General features: G+C 37.4%; 2 protein-coding genes and 2 non-coding genes across 13 annotated transcripts; all 4 read right to left on the reverse strand.

Annotated features, from left to right (window-relative positions):
* Positions 1-10,908: 10,908 nt before the first annotated feature.
* LOC149584649 (uncharacterized) lies at positions 10,909-12,588 on the reverse strand. Its single transcript, XM_089863430.1, has one exon. The coding sequence runs from the start codon at positions 11,436-11,438 to the stop codon at positions 10,920-10,922; it is 519 nt and encodes a 172-aa protein (XP_089719556.1). The 5' UTR covers positions 11,439-12,588; the 3' UTR covers positions 10,909-10,919.
* Positions 12,589-12,806: 218 nt separating this feature from the next.
* Positions 12,807-12,879, reverse strand: TRNAV-CAC (transfer RNA valine (anticodon CAC)). Its single transcript has one exon. It is a non-coding gene; the product is annotated as a tRNA-Val (tRNA).
* Positions 12,880-12,944: 65 nt separating this feature from the next.
* On the reverse strand, positions 12,945-13,017 carry TRNAV-CAC (transfer RNA valine (anticodon CAC)). Its single transcript has one exon. It is a non-coding gene; the product is annotated as a tRNA-Val (tRNA).
* Positions 13,018-15,206: 2,189 nt separating this feature from the next.
* On the reverse strand, positions 15,207-17,560 carry LOC149584652 (nose resistant to fluoxetine protein 6-like). 10 transcript variants are annotated; one of them, XR_016380258.1, is made up of 5 exons: positions 17,273-17,560; positions 17,056-17,198; positions 16,133-16,699; positions 15,928-16,025; positions 15,207-15,853 (listed from the first exon to the last, which is right to left on the reverse strand). XR_016380258.1 is itself a non-coding variant. In XM_089863386.1 (4 exons), the coding sequence occupies exons 1-4, from the start codon at positions 17,406-17,408 to the stop codon at positions 16,532-16,534; spliced, it is 369 nt and encodes a 122-aa protein (XP_089719512.1). In that variant the 5' UTR covers positions 17,409-17,560; the 3' UTR covers positions 15,207-16,531. The 10 variants fall into 10 exon arrangements, 5 of the variants coding, with proteins under 5 accessions (XP_089719512.1, XP_089719510.1, XP_089719511.1 ...); XR_016380255.1 differs by having other exon boundaries at positions 15,207-16,252; positions 16,316-16,699; XR_016380257.1 differs by having other exon boundaries at positions 15,207-16,025.
* Between the last annotated feature and the right edge of the window lie 241 nt (positions 17,561-17,801).

The raw sequence follows: 17,801 nt of genomic DNA on the forward strand, positions 1-17,801 counted from the left end.
AAGTGTACCGAAAAAATCGCATGTTTTTTTCTTCAAGATACAAAATCCGTGACAACGATTTCTTACTGAAAATTCATTTTGAACAGTTTTTTGAATGAATATCGTTACATTTGCTTGAATTACAGCAAAAAATACAAAAATAATGGTTTCAGTGGTTATATTTGAAAATAGTGAAAAAATTCTCAAAATGTGCTTTTCTGGTCGAGAAACGTCGATTTTGAAAAAGGTATTAAAAATCGACGTACATTTTTATTTATTGATCAATCGAGATGAAATCACTTTTAATGAGTATTTTAAAGGTAATTAAGCCGAATTCTGTCAAAAATTTGTCCAGAAGAAAATGCATTCAAAAGTGTACCGAAAAAATCGCATGTTTTTTTTCTTCTAGATACAAAATCCGTGGCAACGATTTCTTACTGAAAATTGAATTTGAACAGTTTTTTGAATAAATATCGTTACATTTGCTTGAATTACAGTAAAAAATACAAAAATAATGGTTTCAATGGTTATATTTGAAAATAGTGAAAAAATTCTCAAAATGTGCTTTTCTGGTCGAGAAACGTCGATTTTGAAAAAGGTATTAAAAATCGAGGTACATTTTTATTTATTGATCAATCGAGATGAAATCACTTTTAATGAGTATTTTAAAGGTAATTAAGCCGAATTCTGTCAAAAATTTGTCCAGAAGAAAATGCATTCAAAAGTGTACCGAAAAAATCGCATGTTTTTTTTCTTCTAGATACAAAATCCGTGGCAACGATTTCTTACTGAAAATTGAATTTGAACAGTTTTTTGAATAAATATCGTTACATTTGCTTGAATTACAGTAAAAAATACAAAAATAATGGTTTCAAAGGTTATATTTGAAAATAGTGAAAATATTCTCAAAATGTGCTTTTCTGGTCGAGAAACGTCGATTTTGAAAAAGGTATTAAAAATCGAGGTACATTTTTATTTATTGATCAATCGAGATGAAATCACTTTTAATGAGTATTTTATAGGTAATTAAGCTTAAGTCGGTCAAAAATTTGTCCAGAAAAAAATGCATTCAAAAGTGTACCGAAAAAATCGCATGTTTTTTTTCTTCAAGATACAAAATTCGTGACAACGATTTCTTATTGAAAATTGAATTTAAACAGTTTTTTGAATGAATATCGTTACATTTGCTTGAATTAAAGCAAAAAGTACAAAAATAATGGTTTCAGTGGTTATATTTGAAAATAGTGAAAAATTTCTCAAAATGTGCTTTTCTGGTCGAGAAACGTCGATTTTGAAAATGGTATTAAAAATCGAGGTACATTTTTATTTATTGATCAATCGAGATGAAATCACTTTTATTGAGTATTTTGTAGGTAATTAAGCTGAATATGGTCAAAAATTTGTCCAGAAAAAATGCATTCAAAAGTGTACCGAAAAAATCGCATGTTTTTTTTCTTCATGATACAAAATTCGTGACAACGATTTCTTTCTAAAAATTGAATTTGAACAGTTTTTTGAATAAATATCGTTACATTTGCTTGAATTACAGCACAAAAATACAAAAATAATGGTTTTAATGGTTATATTTGAAAATAGTGAAAAATTTCCCAAAATGTGCTTCTCTGGTCGAGAAACGTCGATTTTGAAAAAGGTATTAAAAATCGAGGTACATTTTTATTTATTGATCAATCGAGATGAAATCACTTTTAATGAGTATTTTATAGGTAATTAAGCTTAAGTCGGTCAAAAATTTGTCCAGAAAAAAATGCATTCAAAAGTGTACCGAAAAAATCGCATGTTTTTTCTTCAAGATACAAAATCCGTGACAACGATTTCTTACTGAAAATTCATTTTGAACAGTTTTTTGAATGAATATCGTTACATTTGCTTGAATTACAACAAAAAATACAAAAATAATCGTTTCAGTGTTTATATTTGAAAATAGTGAAAAAATTCTCAAAATGTGCTTTTCTGGTCGAGAAACGTCGTTTACGAAAATGGTATTAAAAATCGAGGTACATTTTTATTTATTGATCAATCGAGATGAAATCACTTTTATTGAGTATTTTGTAGGTAATTAAGCTGAATACGGTAAAAAATTTGTCCAGAAAAAATGCATTCAGAAGTGTACCGAAAAAATCGCATGTTTTTTTTCTTCAAGATACAAAATCCGTGAAAACGATTTCTTACTAAAAATTGAATTTGAACAGTTTTTTGAATAAATATCGTTACATTTGCTTGAATTACAGCAAAAAATACAAAAATAATGGTTTCAATGGTTATATTTGAAAATAGTGAAAAAATTCTCAAAATGTGCTTTTCTGGTCGAGAAACGTCGATTTTGAAAAAGGTATTAAAAATCGAGGTACATTTTTATTTATTGATCAATCGAGATGAAATCACTTTTAATGAGTATTTTATAGGTAATTAAGCTTAAGTCGATCAAAAATTTGTCCAGAAAACAATGCATTCAAAAGTGTACCGAAAAAATCGCATGTTTTTTTTCTTCAAGATACAAAATCCGTGACAACGATTTCTTACTGAAAATTGAATTTGAACAGTTTTTTGAATGAATATCGTTACATTTGCTTGAATTAGAGCAAAAAATACAAAAATAATGGTTTCAGTGTTTATATTTAAAATATTGAAAAAATACTCACAATGTGCTTCTCTGGTCGAGAAACGTCGTTTTCGAAAATGTTATTAAAAATCGAGGTACATATTTATTTATTGATCAATCGAAATGAAATCACTTTTAATGAGTATTTTGTAGGTAATTAAGCTGAATTCGGTCAAAAATTTGTCCAGATAAAAATGCATTCAAAAGTGTACCGAAAAAATCGCATGTTTTTTTTCTTCAAGATACAAAATCCGTTGCAACGATTTCTTACTGAAAATTCATTTTGAACAGTTTTTTGAATAAATATCGTTACATTTGCTTGAATTACAGCAAAAAATACAAAAATAATGGTTTCAGTGGTTATATTTGAAAATAGTGAAAAAATTCTCAAAATGTGCTTCTCTGGTCGAGAAACGTCGATTTTGAAAATGGTATTAAAAATCATGGTACATTTTTATTTATGATAAATCGAGATGAAATCACTTTTAATGAGTATTTTATAGGTAATTAAGCCGAATTCGGTCAAAAATTTGTCCAGAAAATATAACCACTGAAACCATTATTTTTTCATTTTTTGCTGTAATTCAAGCAAATGTAACGATATTCATTCAAAAAACTGTTCAAAATGAATTTTCAGTAAGAAATCGTTGTCACGGATTTTGTATCTTGAAGAAAAAAAACATGCGATTTTTTCGGTACACTTTTGAATGCATTTTTTTCTGGACAAATTTTTGACCGAATTCAGCTTATTACCTACAAAATACTCATTAAAAGTGATTTCATCTCGATTGCTCAATAAATAAAAATGTACCTCGATATTTAATAACATTTTCGAAAACGACGTTTCTCGACCAGAGAAGCACATTTTGAGTATTTTTTCAATATTTTCAAATATAACCACTGAAACCATTATTTTTGTACTTTTTGCTTTTAGGCCAGGACAGATAGGCCAAAAAAGGGCTTGACCTAGAACATTTGAACATAAAGATGAAAATTGGTACATGTGTTGTTTTCGACCCAACAAAAATTATACTAAAAGTCCCCTGCTGTAGAGCGCGAGCTTTCGCCGCCATCTTGGAAAATGGCCGCCGGGAATTACAGCTACAATGTATTCCACGTTCTTCTTCAAAAATTATGAAAATTGGTACACATTATGATTGGTACAACTTGAACATCATGGCAAAATTTTAAAGCTCTGTGTTCAATAGTTTGGTCGCCATATTGGAAAATGGCCGCCGTTAATGCTAGGTACAGTATATTTCACCATGTTGTTGGAAAACTATGAAAATTGATAGGTTTTATAATCAGAGCTGTGTAAATCTCATAGTAAAATATTGAAGCCATTAGTCAGATAGTTTGGCCGCCATATTGGAAAATGGCCGCCATCAGTGTCATTTAGATACAGTATATGGTTCAAAAATTATGAAAATTGGTAATAATTATGTTGAAGACCGTCTAAACATCATACTTGAATATTGAAGACGTGTTACTGATAGTTTGGGCGCCATCTTCGAAAATGACTGCTTGAAATGGCAAATACATTGCCGATATATAAATTTTTTCGATATTTTTTTATTGAGTAGATGATTTTCATGAACGTATAAAACGCCATAAAAATAACTATTTTCGAGACTAAATTATCGACCCATCTTCAAAAATGGTCGCTGAAATATTACTATCCTAAAATCTGGAAAAAGAAAAGGAAAGCCATATTACTCGAATTTTGGTTAGGAAAAACCATTTTATATGTGGTATAAACATTCTAGTGTCGTTAAGGATTAGATTTAAGACACATTTATAACATTTCGTTCATATTTCTCTTCATCCTGAAGATTTTTTATTACGGCTAATACCTTGACAATGACCACACATTGCCCAGCAAGCTAATCCGGATCATCTACATTCACAGTTCTTTATACAAGATGTTCTGCAGACTGCAGGTACCAATAATGAGTGTTACAAAATCTTCTGATGCCGGAAGGAGAACGGTGTGAATGGGATTAAATTGTTTCCTAGCTATTTTGGACTTGAAGATACGCTCGGAAAAAATGTAGTTCTGCGGTGTCGGTTGTTGGATGAAGCTTAGCGAGATCAAATGAGGACTAGACAGTAAGTGTGGTATCGGTTCCATTATGCGTGTAATATCTACATAGTTGAAGCGTGACGTGTCCATTATCACCCTAAAAATCGACAAGAAATCTCTCTTCTGTAGCAGCTATGGCTTTCTTAGATGCAATATATTAAAAAAGCGCAACGAATTTATAACATGCTGTTTATCTGTCATTATTTTAAACCACGCCTTATCATTACCATACCCAGTTACAGCACGTAAATGAAAGAAGTGCTCTCTTAACCTTTTTATATCAAAGGACTTGTCGTGGCGGAGGGGGCCCGTGTTCAGTGTGACCGTTCGGGAGTTCCTTGGGTTCGCCCTTGGTTCAGACCGTTCCTTGCCCCATTCCGTGAAGGTTTTGCTGGGCCGTTTCGCCCCCACCCAGGTGTTGCCTTGACTCGCCCCCGCTATTGGCAACCCTCTAGGGGTCGCGGATACACTATTTGTTTGGGCCGTATGGCACTGTTGTGCTTGGAGAGAACTTCCCCGTCCCCTCGAGTCTTCTGCTGCCTTAATCCTTCCCTGTCACCGACCACCTCCTGAATGGGCTCGCCGCTTACGGTGTCCAGCTTCTGTCACCTGCTCAAGTGGCGTTTGTCGGTCAAACTGGCTGATCCCGTGTGCCATGACGGCGGTTCCGCAGGTTCAATTTGGAATATGATGGGAAGGGGCGCTGATAAGGCCCCCAGCTATGTGTAGCGCCTAATCAAGGGTTGTGACATGCAATTATTATGAAAAATCTTCAGGATGACGATGAATGTGTATGAAATGCTAAAGATCTGTCTAAATTCTAATCTTAAACAACAGTAGAATGTATAAACCCCATATTAAATCATATTCTCTAATCAACATTTGAGAATAACAGCTTAGAATAACTTTTCTTTCTTTCAGAATTTAGGGCTATGATTTTCATGTGGCCATTTTTAAAGATGGTGTCGATAATTTCGACTTCGAGATATCCATTTTTTGTTGTTTATTACGTTAATGAAAATCATCTATTCAAAAAAGGAATTTCAAAAAGATTTATATATTTGAAATATATTTAGCATTTCCAGCAGTCATTTTCGAAGATGGCGCCCAAACTATCAGTAGCACGTCTTCAATATTCAAGTATGATGCTTAGACGGTCTTCAACATAATTATTACCAATTTTCATAATTTTTGAACCGTATACTGTATCTATATGACATTGATGGCGGCCATTTTCCAACATGGCGGCCAAACTATCTGATTAATGGCTTCAATATTTTACTATGAGGTTCACAAAGCTCTGATTGTAATACCTATCAATTATCATAATTTTCCAACAACATGGTGAAATATACTGTACCTAGCATTAACGGCGGCCATTTTCAAATATGGCGGCCAAACTATTGAACACAGAGCTATAAAATTTTGCCATGATGTTCAAGTGGTTACAATAATAATGTGTACCAATTTTCATATTTTTTGAAGAAGAACGTGGAATACATTGTAGCTAGCATTCCCGGCGGCCATTTTCCAAGATGGCGGCGAAAGCTCGCGCTCTACAGCAGGGGACTTTTAGTATATTTTTTGTTGGGTCAAAAACAACACATGTACCAATTTTCATCTTTATGTTCAAATGTTCTAGGTCAAACCCTAAAAGTCCTGGGCTATAGCGTCGCCCGTCTCTATAGAGTTCTCAATTAGCGAGGTTTCGCCAGGTTTCTTTGTGAATATACTTTGGAATTCCGAAAGCATATCCACCAACCTAGCTCTTTCATCTTTGCTACAGGTCGATTTCGACGCCAAAGCTTTTAACACATTTAAGGGGTCTTTTTCACTTTTGACGATTTCGCCAAAGCAATTAGACGCCCCTTTTTCCATTTCTTCGTTATCGAACGGGATGACTTTTTGAGGGAAGGGGCCGATTGACCACCCACCTTCACTTAACCTAATGTCTATCCCCGTTCCTCTCCCAAAAATAACTGAGGGTGTAAGACCTCGGACAATAAGAAAGCGCTGCCTTCTTTTCCCTCCGGGCCAATATACCTGGAGACGGATATCTCCGGCTACGCGGCATGTGCCGCGACCGAATCTAACCATTGTTCTATTAGCTTTTATCGCCATTCCTCGTTCTTCGAATATGGGTATGAATGCATCGCCCAACAAAGAAACTGACGATCCGCTGTCTAACAAGCCAAGGAACGATTGCCCCATAGCTTGAAATCTCAATAATGGGGGAGTTTTCCCGCCAAAATCGGAACAGCGATTAACCGATGGCGCGAAAATTTGAGTTTTCGAATTTCTTGCCTGGTTTTTGGCCCTCGTTATTTTGGTTTCAATTTTACCACGAGGCCCCTCCCAAGAATAATTCGGATTTCCGATTATCTTAGTTGCCTCGTTTGCCCATTTCCCGGATTAGTACAATCCCTTTTGAAATGGCCGGGTTGGTTGCACTTGTAACAGCGCCCAATACCCCGATTACCTCTCCTTTGGACTGGATTTCCGCCATTGGATTGTGCATTAAAAGTTGCACCAGAATTATTACCTGAGCTAGTATTTACTCCGCTCATCACTTGTCTCTGTACTCTAAAATAAGAGTACGGATCCAAGGCTGCCAATCCTACTCCCACCTGGTTTCCCGCAAATGCATTTGCATCCGCAGAAACAGACATAGTGACGGCTTTACTAACCGATTGATGCGATTGCTCAATCGTAGTGCTTGCCCCATATGCCAAACCAGGTTCCAAGGATTCCGCCATTGACGGTGGGGGTCTGTACATTACCTCGGCTAGGAGATCAGATTGAATAATCTTAGCATCCTCAGCCAATTCAGTTAGGGTAGCGAAAGCTTTTCCCCTTAGCATTCTACGGTATGTCGGATGACACTGCCGTAGGAGGCGCTGAATTTGTACCGACTCAGACTCCGGTGTTTCTAATCGGTGAGAATACTCCGATAAACAATGGATGTACTGAGTCAATGGTTCATTTTCTCCTTGAGTTCGGTTATCCAACTCAATTTGAATACGCCTAGAGTAATCAGTAGCCTGATACTCTTTTCTAAAACAATCTCGGAATTCCGAAAGGTTTTTGAAAGCGGCTGAATCCCCCACAAATTTAAACCAGCGATCGGCCGGCCCTTGTAAAGACAAAGGGATCACGTGAAAAAGGATATCCTTATCACTATAGCCGGTCACCGATTGATACCGCAGAAGAGCCTCGAGGAAATCCATCGGAAATTTCTCATCTGCGGGTCCTAAATAGGTTGGAGCGTCTACTCGCAACCTTACCTGAGGTGTTTGCGTTGGATTTCCAACACTAGCTACCCCACTACCTGAGACAAAACCTTGAAAGGCTTGACGAAAGGCATCACTAATAAGTTGGCTCATTTGCTGAGCCGGGTCTCCGGACTCAGTGCCTTCACCATTATTAGCGGAAACCCCGGATCTAGTTTCCGGCATAATTCAATATAGTGGTATCACTATACTAAAATCACTAATTTCAAAACTAAACTAACTTTCAATCAACTACTCGACTAACGACCCTCACTCTTTCGATTTAAATTTTCGAGATAAAAATTAAACTAAGTACATGTATTACTCTATGTTCTCCAAGCGCCACGTTGGGCGCCAGTTTGTAAGCCCCACAAACTGGTAGGCCTACCTAGAGTGAATACAAGTACTTTTCCAATCAAACTTTATTTTCGACTCACCCAGCCATCTCTCCAAAATATTACAATGTAAAACTTTTAAAGTATAATAAACAAAAAGGTGCTCGGGCCTTCCTCCTTCGTCGCTGGAGCCAAACGATATCTCTCGTCCCCTCGGTCCCTCCTTTTATAGACACAGGGTCTCGAGTCGTGTCTAAGGGTTCCTACCCCCTTTGACTTTTGGTCAAGGGGTTAAGTCTCTGTCGGGATTCCGACGAGGACAGTTGCGCGATGCAATAGGACTTTCTTAGACCACCCTGATAGTTTTTCAAGCGTGTGCTCGTTCTATCGATACCCCAAACGCGCCAAATTTAACGCTATGGGGCACGGCGGCCTACCAGGGGTAACGGTTTTTCGCGCTTGCGAAATGGCCGTTACAAGGTTTGGTGCTTGATGTGGAATGTTGCGATTTACAAGTAGTCAGGCTAGGGTGTGGTCATATCCCACCTATATCACCATGTTGTAAATTGAGATCAGTCAACTAGTAGTTTAAAACATAAGCACTTTATTTAAGTTTAGTCTAACATGATAAGAGTGACGCTCGACACCGCGGGCCTAGTTTATATAGCCGTTCCTTATCAAACATTGGTTTTTTATCTAAGGTCTATTATTGCGTTAGGCCTATTATAACAGTAACATACCGGTGGTTTGAACTTTCTGACCTCTCTTGGCTCCTAGTTGGACAGTGGAAAGCTTTGTGTCCCGGTTTTTTGCATGAACGGCATATCAAGACGCTATTGCTTCTTTGTAGGTTCAAAATGGAGTATTTTTCCATTTGCTCTGAGGTCGATTGTTGTGTCGAAAGATTCTTGAACTTCGTTGAGTTTCACTGGTAATTAGGCGATTTCTCCAATCTTCTACCTCCTTCTACGTATAGCGATCTGTTCCCGCGACTGTCTTGTGCGTGAGCGCGGTTCGGTCTCCTATCGTTATGAGTATCTTGCTTGAATCGGTCCTGGCGACGATCAAAGTCGTTGGTTTGATGGAGGAGGCTCTCGGCCCTTTGGGCTGACTCTTGTTCTTGAGTCAGCTTGGGGTTTTCGGGTAGATGCATGATTTGCAACAGGTGTGGATTTAGGCCCGATAATATCTTGTCGGCAATGCTCACTGAGCTAATTGAAGGATCATACATTCGGCAAAGTCTCTCTTTCCCTAATATGTAACTGAGCACAGCTTCGTCCCGACCCTGTCTTCTACGGGATATTCGGTCTTCCAATTGACTTTGGTAGTCATAACCAATAAATGACCGACAAAAGCTATCACGAAAGTGTTCCCAATCTCTTACCTCTGTCTTGACTCTTTTCCACCAGTATATGTGGTGTAACCATTCGGTGTGTTCTGACACACGGATTATGACCCCAGCATCCATCATGCGTTTAAGTTCGGCTTCCACTCGTGGTAAAAGCTTGATTGGTATTTTGCGCGCTACGGATCTCGTCGGTACGGCGTCAGGTCGGAGTTTCATATGATACTGTCCCGGTAGTCGTCCCACTGTGTCGAAAACATCAGGATACATTTCCAAAATGGCTTGTGGTGTGCTGTTCCTTATTTCGAGAGGTACGGTGATTGCATCTATGCTGGTCGATTTGTGAGTTGCATTGGTGAGATTGGCTACTGTTCTTAATGTTGCCAAGGTTATGTGGTAGTCGTGTGATGAGTCCAAGTTTGCGAGAGGCTCTGGCGCTGAGGATTGATGTTGGGTACTTTGCTGTGTAGATCTAAGGGCATTGTCGCTACTGCAGTAGAGCAATTGACTTGTATTACGCCAACACTTCGACGGTATGGCCAGAGTACGATTTGGTGGTGTGTTTTGCTGGTTGCATTAGCGGTCTTGGATGTATGGTGTTGTAAATGGCTTCAGGTATGACATTCACTTGAGAGCCCGTATCGATCTTGAAAATGTTGCGTATGTTTGAAATCTGTATGTCCGCTCGCCATAGTTTGTCTTCTTCATTGATACGTTGTTCCGGAAACGTTGCATACATGGTTAGGGAGTCAGAGTAGAGGTAGTCGTTTTTGTCAAGCTCTGGGTTGTCCGTATATGTCAGTTCATTGGTGCAGAAGGAGTTTGGCTCTGCTTGACGTGACATGCTATATCCGTTTCCGGGTAAAGTAATGTCTAAGGTGTGTGCTGCTCGACAAGCCGTTGCCCAATGATTGGACCCTCCACAGGCGCGGCACAAGGATCCTAAGGCTGGATATTGTTGGTATGGATTACGGAGGGCGCATCTGGTGCATGGGAATGTGGATTGTGGTGCTGCTGGATCGTTGGTGCGTGGTCCACGTCTGTTGGTCCAAGTTTGCATGCGAGAGCGGAAGTCAGTTCGGGTTGACATGGGTGGTTGAACCATGCTGTGACTCCGTGGTCGTTGATGTTGAAACGTATCACGCTCTCTTGTGCGGCGCGACTCATGGCGTTGGTAGTTGTTCTTGTGTCGGCCAAGGGCATGCAAAGAGGAAGGGTCTTCTCCTTCCGGATCCCTCTCTGTGGACATGTTGTTTTTCGTTGGTTGAATAGCTTGAGCCTGGTGCATTCAAGTTTCTTCAGCCTGAGCTATAGCTATAGCTCCATTCAGGGTTAGTGGGTGCAATTTTAGTAGGCGTTTTCGAACTTCAGGATTGGTGGTACCGATCGCAAGCAGGGTAGCCACCAGAGAGTCGGTGAGATTAGGTTTGTCCAGATCACACTGAGAGGCTTGAGTTTTTAATTTCGTGAGAAAGGAATCAAAGGGTTCACCTGGTTCTTGCTTCGTCGTGAAAAGATTGTAGCGAGCATAAGTAACGTTCTGGTACGGTTTGTAGTAGGTGTCGAAGGCAAGATAAATGTCGTCGAGAGTGCATTCCTCATCTTGGGGTGTAATTGAAAGAGTTTTGTAAATGCGAAGTCCTTCGGGACCGATAACGTGGAAAAGTACTTTGCGTTGAAGTTCGGGCTCTTCTTTAGTGAGCTTACTAGCGATAGCGTAGATTTGGAATCGTTCCTTGTAGGAGGCCCACGCTTCAGCTGGATTCCCGCCGGGGTGAAAGGGTTCTGGACTTTTAAACGAAGCCATAATGTCGGACTTACAAGGTGTGAGGTTCTGTCACTTATGATACCATGTTATGTTGGTGAAAAGATAACGCAAGTTAAATGAAGTTTAAAATATATTTATCTACATGAGTTAATAAAAGAGTTCTAGCCGCCTACACGAGATCTTGCTTCGACACTGAAAACTGTATCTAGAGTAATTCTTTATATAGTCCTACTCAAAGATTATCTAGTTAACCTTTGACCTCACTCGTTATCTTACAATGCAGTTTTTTACTAATACATCAACAAGTACTGAGAAGTATTTCTGTTTATGTGATCTTTACCCTTTACCACACAGGATAAACTTTGTTGCTTTGTCTTAAGTAGACGACATTCACTGTAAACGACAGTCTTTTCAACAACTTAAAACAGATTTAAACTTCTTTTGGTGCAAACTTGAAAATTTGTCAAGCCAGCGACAATTAAAACTATGTCAGTCAAGGTGCTCACAAGTTAGTGAGCATCGACACAAAATCCCTTCAAAATAATTAATTTCATGATAAAATGTTTTCGGAAAATGTAATTGTTCTTGAAAAAGCGTAGATATATAATTTTTTCAATTAATTTAGAGGGACTAGATCGATTAACAGTAAAATCAGTTGATTGAATTAAATATTGATTAAGGATTGAGTGGATAAAAATAACTACAAAAAAATTTCAATATCTGAACTTCAGTCAATTGATAAACCTCACACATATCGTTTGTTTTTTCGGCCTTGGTCCAAACCAAGACGTTTTTATATAATATCTGTCACTTCAGTCTTAATGTAATTAAATTTTGAATAATTATGTTTGCTTTACCGTCATACATTTGCACTCTAAAATATAATGGTGCATTCAAACACCATATATGCTGTTTTTTCCAGTGCCAAAAAAGACATCATTTAGGGTGTACTTTAACCCCATTTCTATGATCAATTCACGCCATTTACTAATATTATTTGCAAGTATTAAGGAAATATTGGGCATTTATGCACCATTTACAGTGGCTTTTAACATATTTTTTAGAAAATCTGTTAAACTTCTAATATTACTTAGTTTAACGGTTTTAAAAGTAGGGAAAAAGTACGGCACCTATGTCACATTATTAAACCAAGTGAAGTAAAATAATTGTTAAATATTTATCATAACCACTACACCACAGACACGTGGTAAGTCTAAGTTATCCAAGAGATCTACCTAATTATTATGTAAAATCACGATGGTTAAAACATGTATCTACCTGGGCTCGAACCTGGGACTTTCCGCGTGTAATGCGGACGTGATAACCACTACACCACAGACACGTGGTATGTATAAGTTATCCAAGAGATCTAGCTATTTCTTTTGCCCAGTCACGATGGTCAAAACATGTATCCACCAGGGCTTGAACCTGGAACCTTCCACGTGTGAAGCGGACGTGATAACCACTGCACCATAGATACGTGGTAAGTCTAAGTTATGCAAGAGATCTAGCTAATTCTTATGTCCAATCACGATGGTCAATGCATGTATCTACCACGGCTCGAACCTGGGACCTTCCGCGTGTGAAGCGGACGTGATAACCACCACACTACAGATACGTAATAACACTGAGTTTTCCAAGAGATCTAGCTAATTATTATGTCCAATCACGATGGTCAAAGCCGTACTTCTGTAATTAACTACAATTAACATACTTAGACTTAATTGTTTTGATCAAACTGGCTGATAGCACACCCTGAATACTTAATTGTTAATTTAAGATAACTCCGAAAAGTAACTTCGCTGTATTTTTAAGTTAGCGGTGGGGAAAAATCACGAAAATTCCCATGTTAATCTCCATAGGAAATTTAGCAAAAGCATGTGAATTTTACTTTAACGTTACCAGGAGCAGATGACAAAGGAGTCTCGGACGCTAGCTTCCACAATATAGAGGGCAATGGGACCCGCGTACGTCACAGCTGTAGCGGTATCGTTTGCCATAGAGGCGCTATCAGACATTATAGCAGACGATGCTTTTGGTGGATTATATCTGGCACCAAGGTCTGCTGGGAATTTTTTTTGTAATAACGGACTAACGGTGGCTACTGAGGTTCGTCTTACCCGATCGCGACATAAATATACACAATATAATTACGTTATTCAAACAGCTGTAATCGTTGGTATTAAGATAAAAGATAAGACTACATTTTGTGACCTTAAAGGTAGGAATTAATTGACTGCTACAAGAGGTTGGAAACGAAATCACTGTCTCTTACATTTTGGGTTTTAAAAGATCGTGCGTGATTTCTTTTCCCCACCTCTTGTAGCTATCATTTAATTCAAGAATAAATTTAGAAAAATTTGGCACTGAAACACATTTTAGTTTTTTAATAGTATACATACGTTACTCACTGGGCTTTTCATTATCAATTTTAGTCTAAAAAAAAGATTAAAAAGCCGTTGAAATCCATTTTTTAACTCTAATACTCGTTAAGCCTAGGCTAATTATAAGCAGACGATACATATTTTTAAAGAGAGGCTCCCGACGCGATTTCCCAAATCTCCTTTCGAGACTTTGCAGCCACGTTATTGGTTGGAAAATAAAGCTCAAATTTCCTACGAGAGGTGGCACTGGCGTAATGATTTTGGTTAATAACCGTGACGTTCGCGGATCCCATTGCCCTCTACATTATGGAAGCTAGCGTCCGAGACTCCTTTGTCATCTGCTCCTGACGTTAAAAAACGGTATCAAGTCATATCTACAAGTGCCTACCGGCCCTGTAGAATAAGATTTTCTACAACAGAGATCCACAAAGAGTATGTGTTTTTATTCGATATATTTTACTTAACTAAAGAATATATAGTTCCGCTTTAGATTTAATTGTTTTTTATTCAGTATATTATTGATTAAATACGTTGAGACACATTATTAATTACGAATTAGTAATTCCACTCGTGTTAAAACCTGTACATTGTCCAGCGCTTTGAAAAAAGTGTGAAATTTAATTTTCAGTAAGAAATCGTATGTACGAATTTCATATTTTAAACGAAAAAAATTGGAATTGTTTTTCAAAATTGACTTTTGAAAACAATTTTTTTTGAACAAATTTCTGATTAAATTTGGCTGAATTTCCTATAAAACGCTCCTTAAAAAGAATTTCACCTCAATCGAGCGATAAATAAGATTTTGGTGCGATTTTGAAAAACAATCAAAATCGACGTATCTCGGCGCGATAAGCACATTTTGAGAATTTTTTAATGTATTAATTAATTTCCTAGAAACCGTAGGTGCGTTAGTACTTTTATACAGTGGTGAGCAATGTATCGCGCAATACATTGCATTAACCTGTTAACACAAATTTATCTTAATGACCCTTGGCATGATAAACCCCTGATTTAATTTTAATAATGAGAAAACCACAGCATCTCAAAACCATATCTTAATTGTTAAATACAAATAACAATAACAACAATTATAATTTAAGGTTTCTAAATTAGATATACCCACAAAGAGAATATGATTTTTGCGATATATTTTATTTAACTAAGGAATGTGTATATTTCCCGGATAGATTCAATTGGGTTTTTTTATTCAGTATATAAATACGTCGTGACGCATTACAAAACACCCTTGCGTTATGGACACGCAATAATAATTGGCTCAGGTCTATACAACTTTCCCATTTTCATTCAATTTCTCATATTTCGGTTGTGTTTTGATTACCTTTGACCAATCGCGCAACGCCCTGCCTTACTGTTAACAAAATTCCAGTTGCACGCTCCACAGATCGCGCCACAATTACCACATCGCGCGCAAGTTTTATCAAATCTCGCTATAAATTTAATTTGGCATGGAGCGTGCCTCGATAATTTTGTTAACTGGAAGGCAGGGCGTTACGCGATTGGTCAGAGATCCTTATTTCAAATTATCCTTAAAATCGGAACCGAATTTGTGTTTAAAAATCATTCGGAAATATTTCCTGAACATTTCACCATGAAGACTGGTCTTATAATATGTAGAAGAATCGATAAAAATCACTTGATTTTCCACTTCATACCCCCACCCAGCTTTAATAATGAACATTCAAACTCTAATATTTATGCAAATAAAAATATAAAATTTTCATAAAATGGGACTACATTATCTCACCCTTCTAGCTTTTATTCAAGTGAAAATTGTTGTATGTTAATTAGTTAGGTTGTATTTTATTAATTAACGCAATAAATACAGCACTTATTATTGCAAAAAAATTATTTATCTTTTTACTAAAGAGTAAATAAAAAACACAGGCATTGCACAGATCTATATTATTTTCCATTTTGATTCAGTTCCTCAATTTTTTCGTTGTTTCCCATGTTTTGTATAGCTTGGTCAATCTGATTATAGGCGATTCGAGGAGTAGTGTCAAACAGAACGAAACCGTATACGATATAACAAAATATCCAATGGATTCTCTGAACTGAAAAAAAATTAATTAAGAAAAAGTTAGTCTAGTCTTATGATACGTAAAGAAACTAAATATAAGTACACTATGGCTAAAATCAGAGAGCACGTATGAGGACGCTCGGAGGGACCGAATTCTCGTTCAACCCCCTAAACTTGAAGTGGCATCAAGAAGAAATATACCTATAAGAAGACATAAATTAACCTCCGGTGCTCGCATGGTAGTCGACAATCCACGATCAAGGGTGGGGGAGATGGAAACAGAGGCGGGACTTCATATTTTATCTTACTCTATGTTTCCGTCATCTATGTCTTTTACCTTCTCGTGGGTTTGGTTTTTGGCACTCACGAAATCATAAGCGTAGTGCGCTTGATTCGATTTAGAAGTAATAATAGAACGATTCCAAATCCTTAAAGTTAGGTTCAAAATCTTTAACTAATTTGTTAATGGCAATTAAAAACAACTGGCGTACTGTTTCAGCACCGCGGACAGCCTCCATTATCTGTTTTCTTTGCTCGAGGTTTGTTTTTTCTCTAGTCGGAATACGTCATTCGCGTCTGTATGACCTATCCCCACGGGATCCTACAGGAAAACGAAGCGCAATGACGGACATGAAAGGGGTGGGCCTTACTTGTCCACTGACACCGGCGTAAGGGTAGAAGCGTTACGTCTGGCGTATTTAGTCCTCTTATGGTATATTTCTTCTTGGTGGCACCTTTGTTATGGTCACTGTGTTTCGCGTGTATTGAATTATATATGACACTCTTTGTAACTTTATAATGTATGCGAGCCACTGTACAGCCTTACCACAAAGGAAACCACATGGAGTACTGCAAAATGATTTTTGCTCTTGTTTCTTCGAAAAATCATATAAAATAATGAATATTTCAAGAAGAAACAACATCTACAATATTGTAGATGATACGATCAATTCAGTTTTTTTACAGGATCGTACTCGCGTGAACCAGATGACATTTTAGGTCTAAGATGGCCATAAACAGCCCCTACGCAACACTGTCATGATCTATTTCACTGAGTTTCCGAACAGATAGAACTCTGTAAGAAAACTTCATCGATCTTATCTTCCTTAGTATTGTAGGTGGATAAATGTTTTCAATTTTAAATGAAGCATTATTTTATAGAGTCTCTTCCAACGTAACCCTTTCCTTTACTAAATGTCTGCTACCTTTGAAATTGATTGAATTGTCTTACCACCGTGCCATAGCTAAAGTGATTAGGCGTATAAGTATCGAGTTCGCAAAACATTAAGATTACAGGGTGAGTCAAGTAGGCGCAATACGTCATTCGACTAAGAGGAATCCAAACTTTCAAGGAAAGAAACGTATTCACTGGGCCTGAAAAATTATAAATAAAAATGTAATTCCGACCACTAATTCCCACTCCTTTGTCAACCATAATTGTTGTCTACCTTCATTATTTGTCAAACAAGCGAAAATGACCCATGACACTCCAGCGGCCCATACACTCCTCGCGAATGTGACATAAAGTGTATTTATAATTGGTCCTTGGTCAACGAAATAAATACCGATTACAAAAAGAATCATAGCGAAGCAAGAGAGCACCCATCCTGTCCATACTTGCGTCTGTTCATTTGAAAAAGGATTATTGGAACTTGCAGTTAAAGATATTCTAGGAGAGCGGTCGCTCTCTTAGATAAGACTTGATACCACCTATAATGCTAAAGGAGGGTTTTTGATTGGCCGTAACGTTTTTCATATTGTGTTTGCTGCTTTGAAATTTTGCCAGTTAACTAAAATTTGGACCCTTATTTTGTGGTTAAAATTTCAAAGAGATCCAACTAATAGTTAATTCTATAAAGAAAAAAGTTGTTAAGGGTGGATTTAGAATCCATAAAATGAATCCGACATTTGGTGAAAGATACTATATTCTTCCATAGAGATAACATGGGATTTTTTTGAATAATGGCCTTCTCTAGG

This window comes from Phalangium opilio, unplaced genomic scaffold (genome assembly GCF_054372755.1).
Source record: "Phalangium opilio isolate 3A_F unplaced genomic scaffold, DU_Popi_V2 ptg001170l_1, whole genome shotgun sequence".
Taxonomy (NCBI): domain Eukaryota; kingdom Metazoa; phylum Arthropoda; class Arachnida; order Opiliones; family Phalangiidae; genus Phalangium; species Phalangium opilio.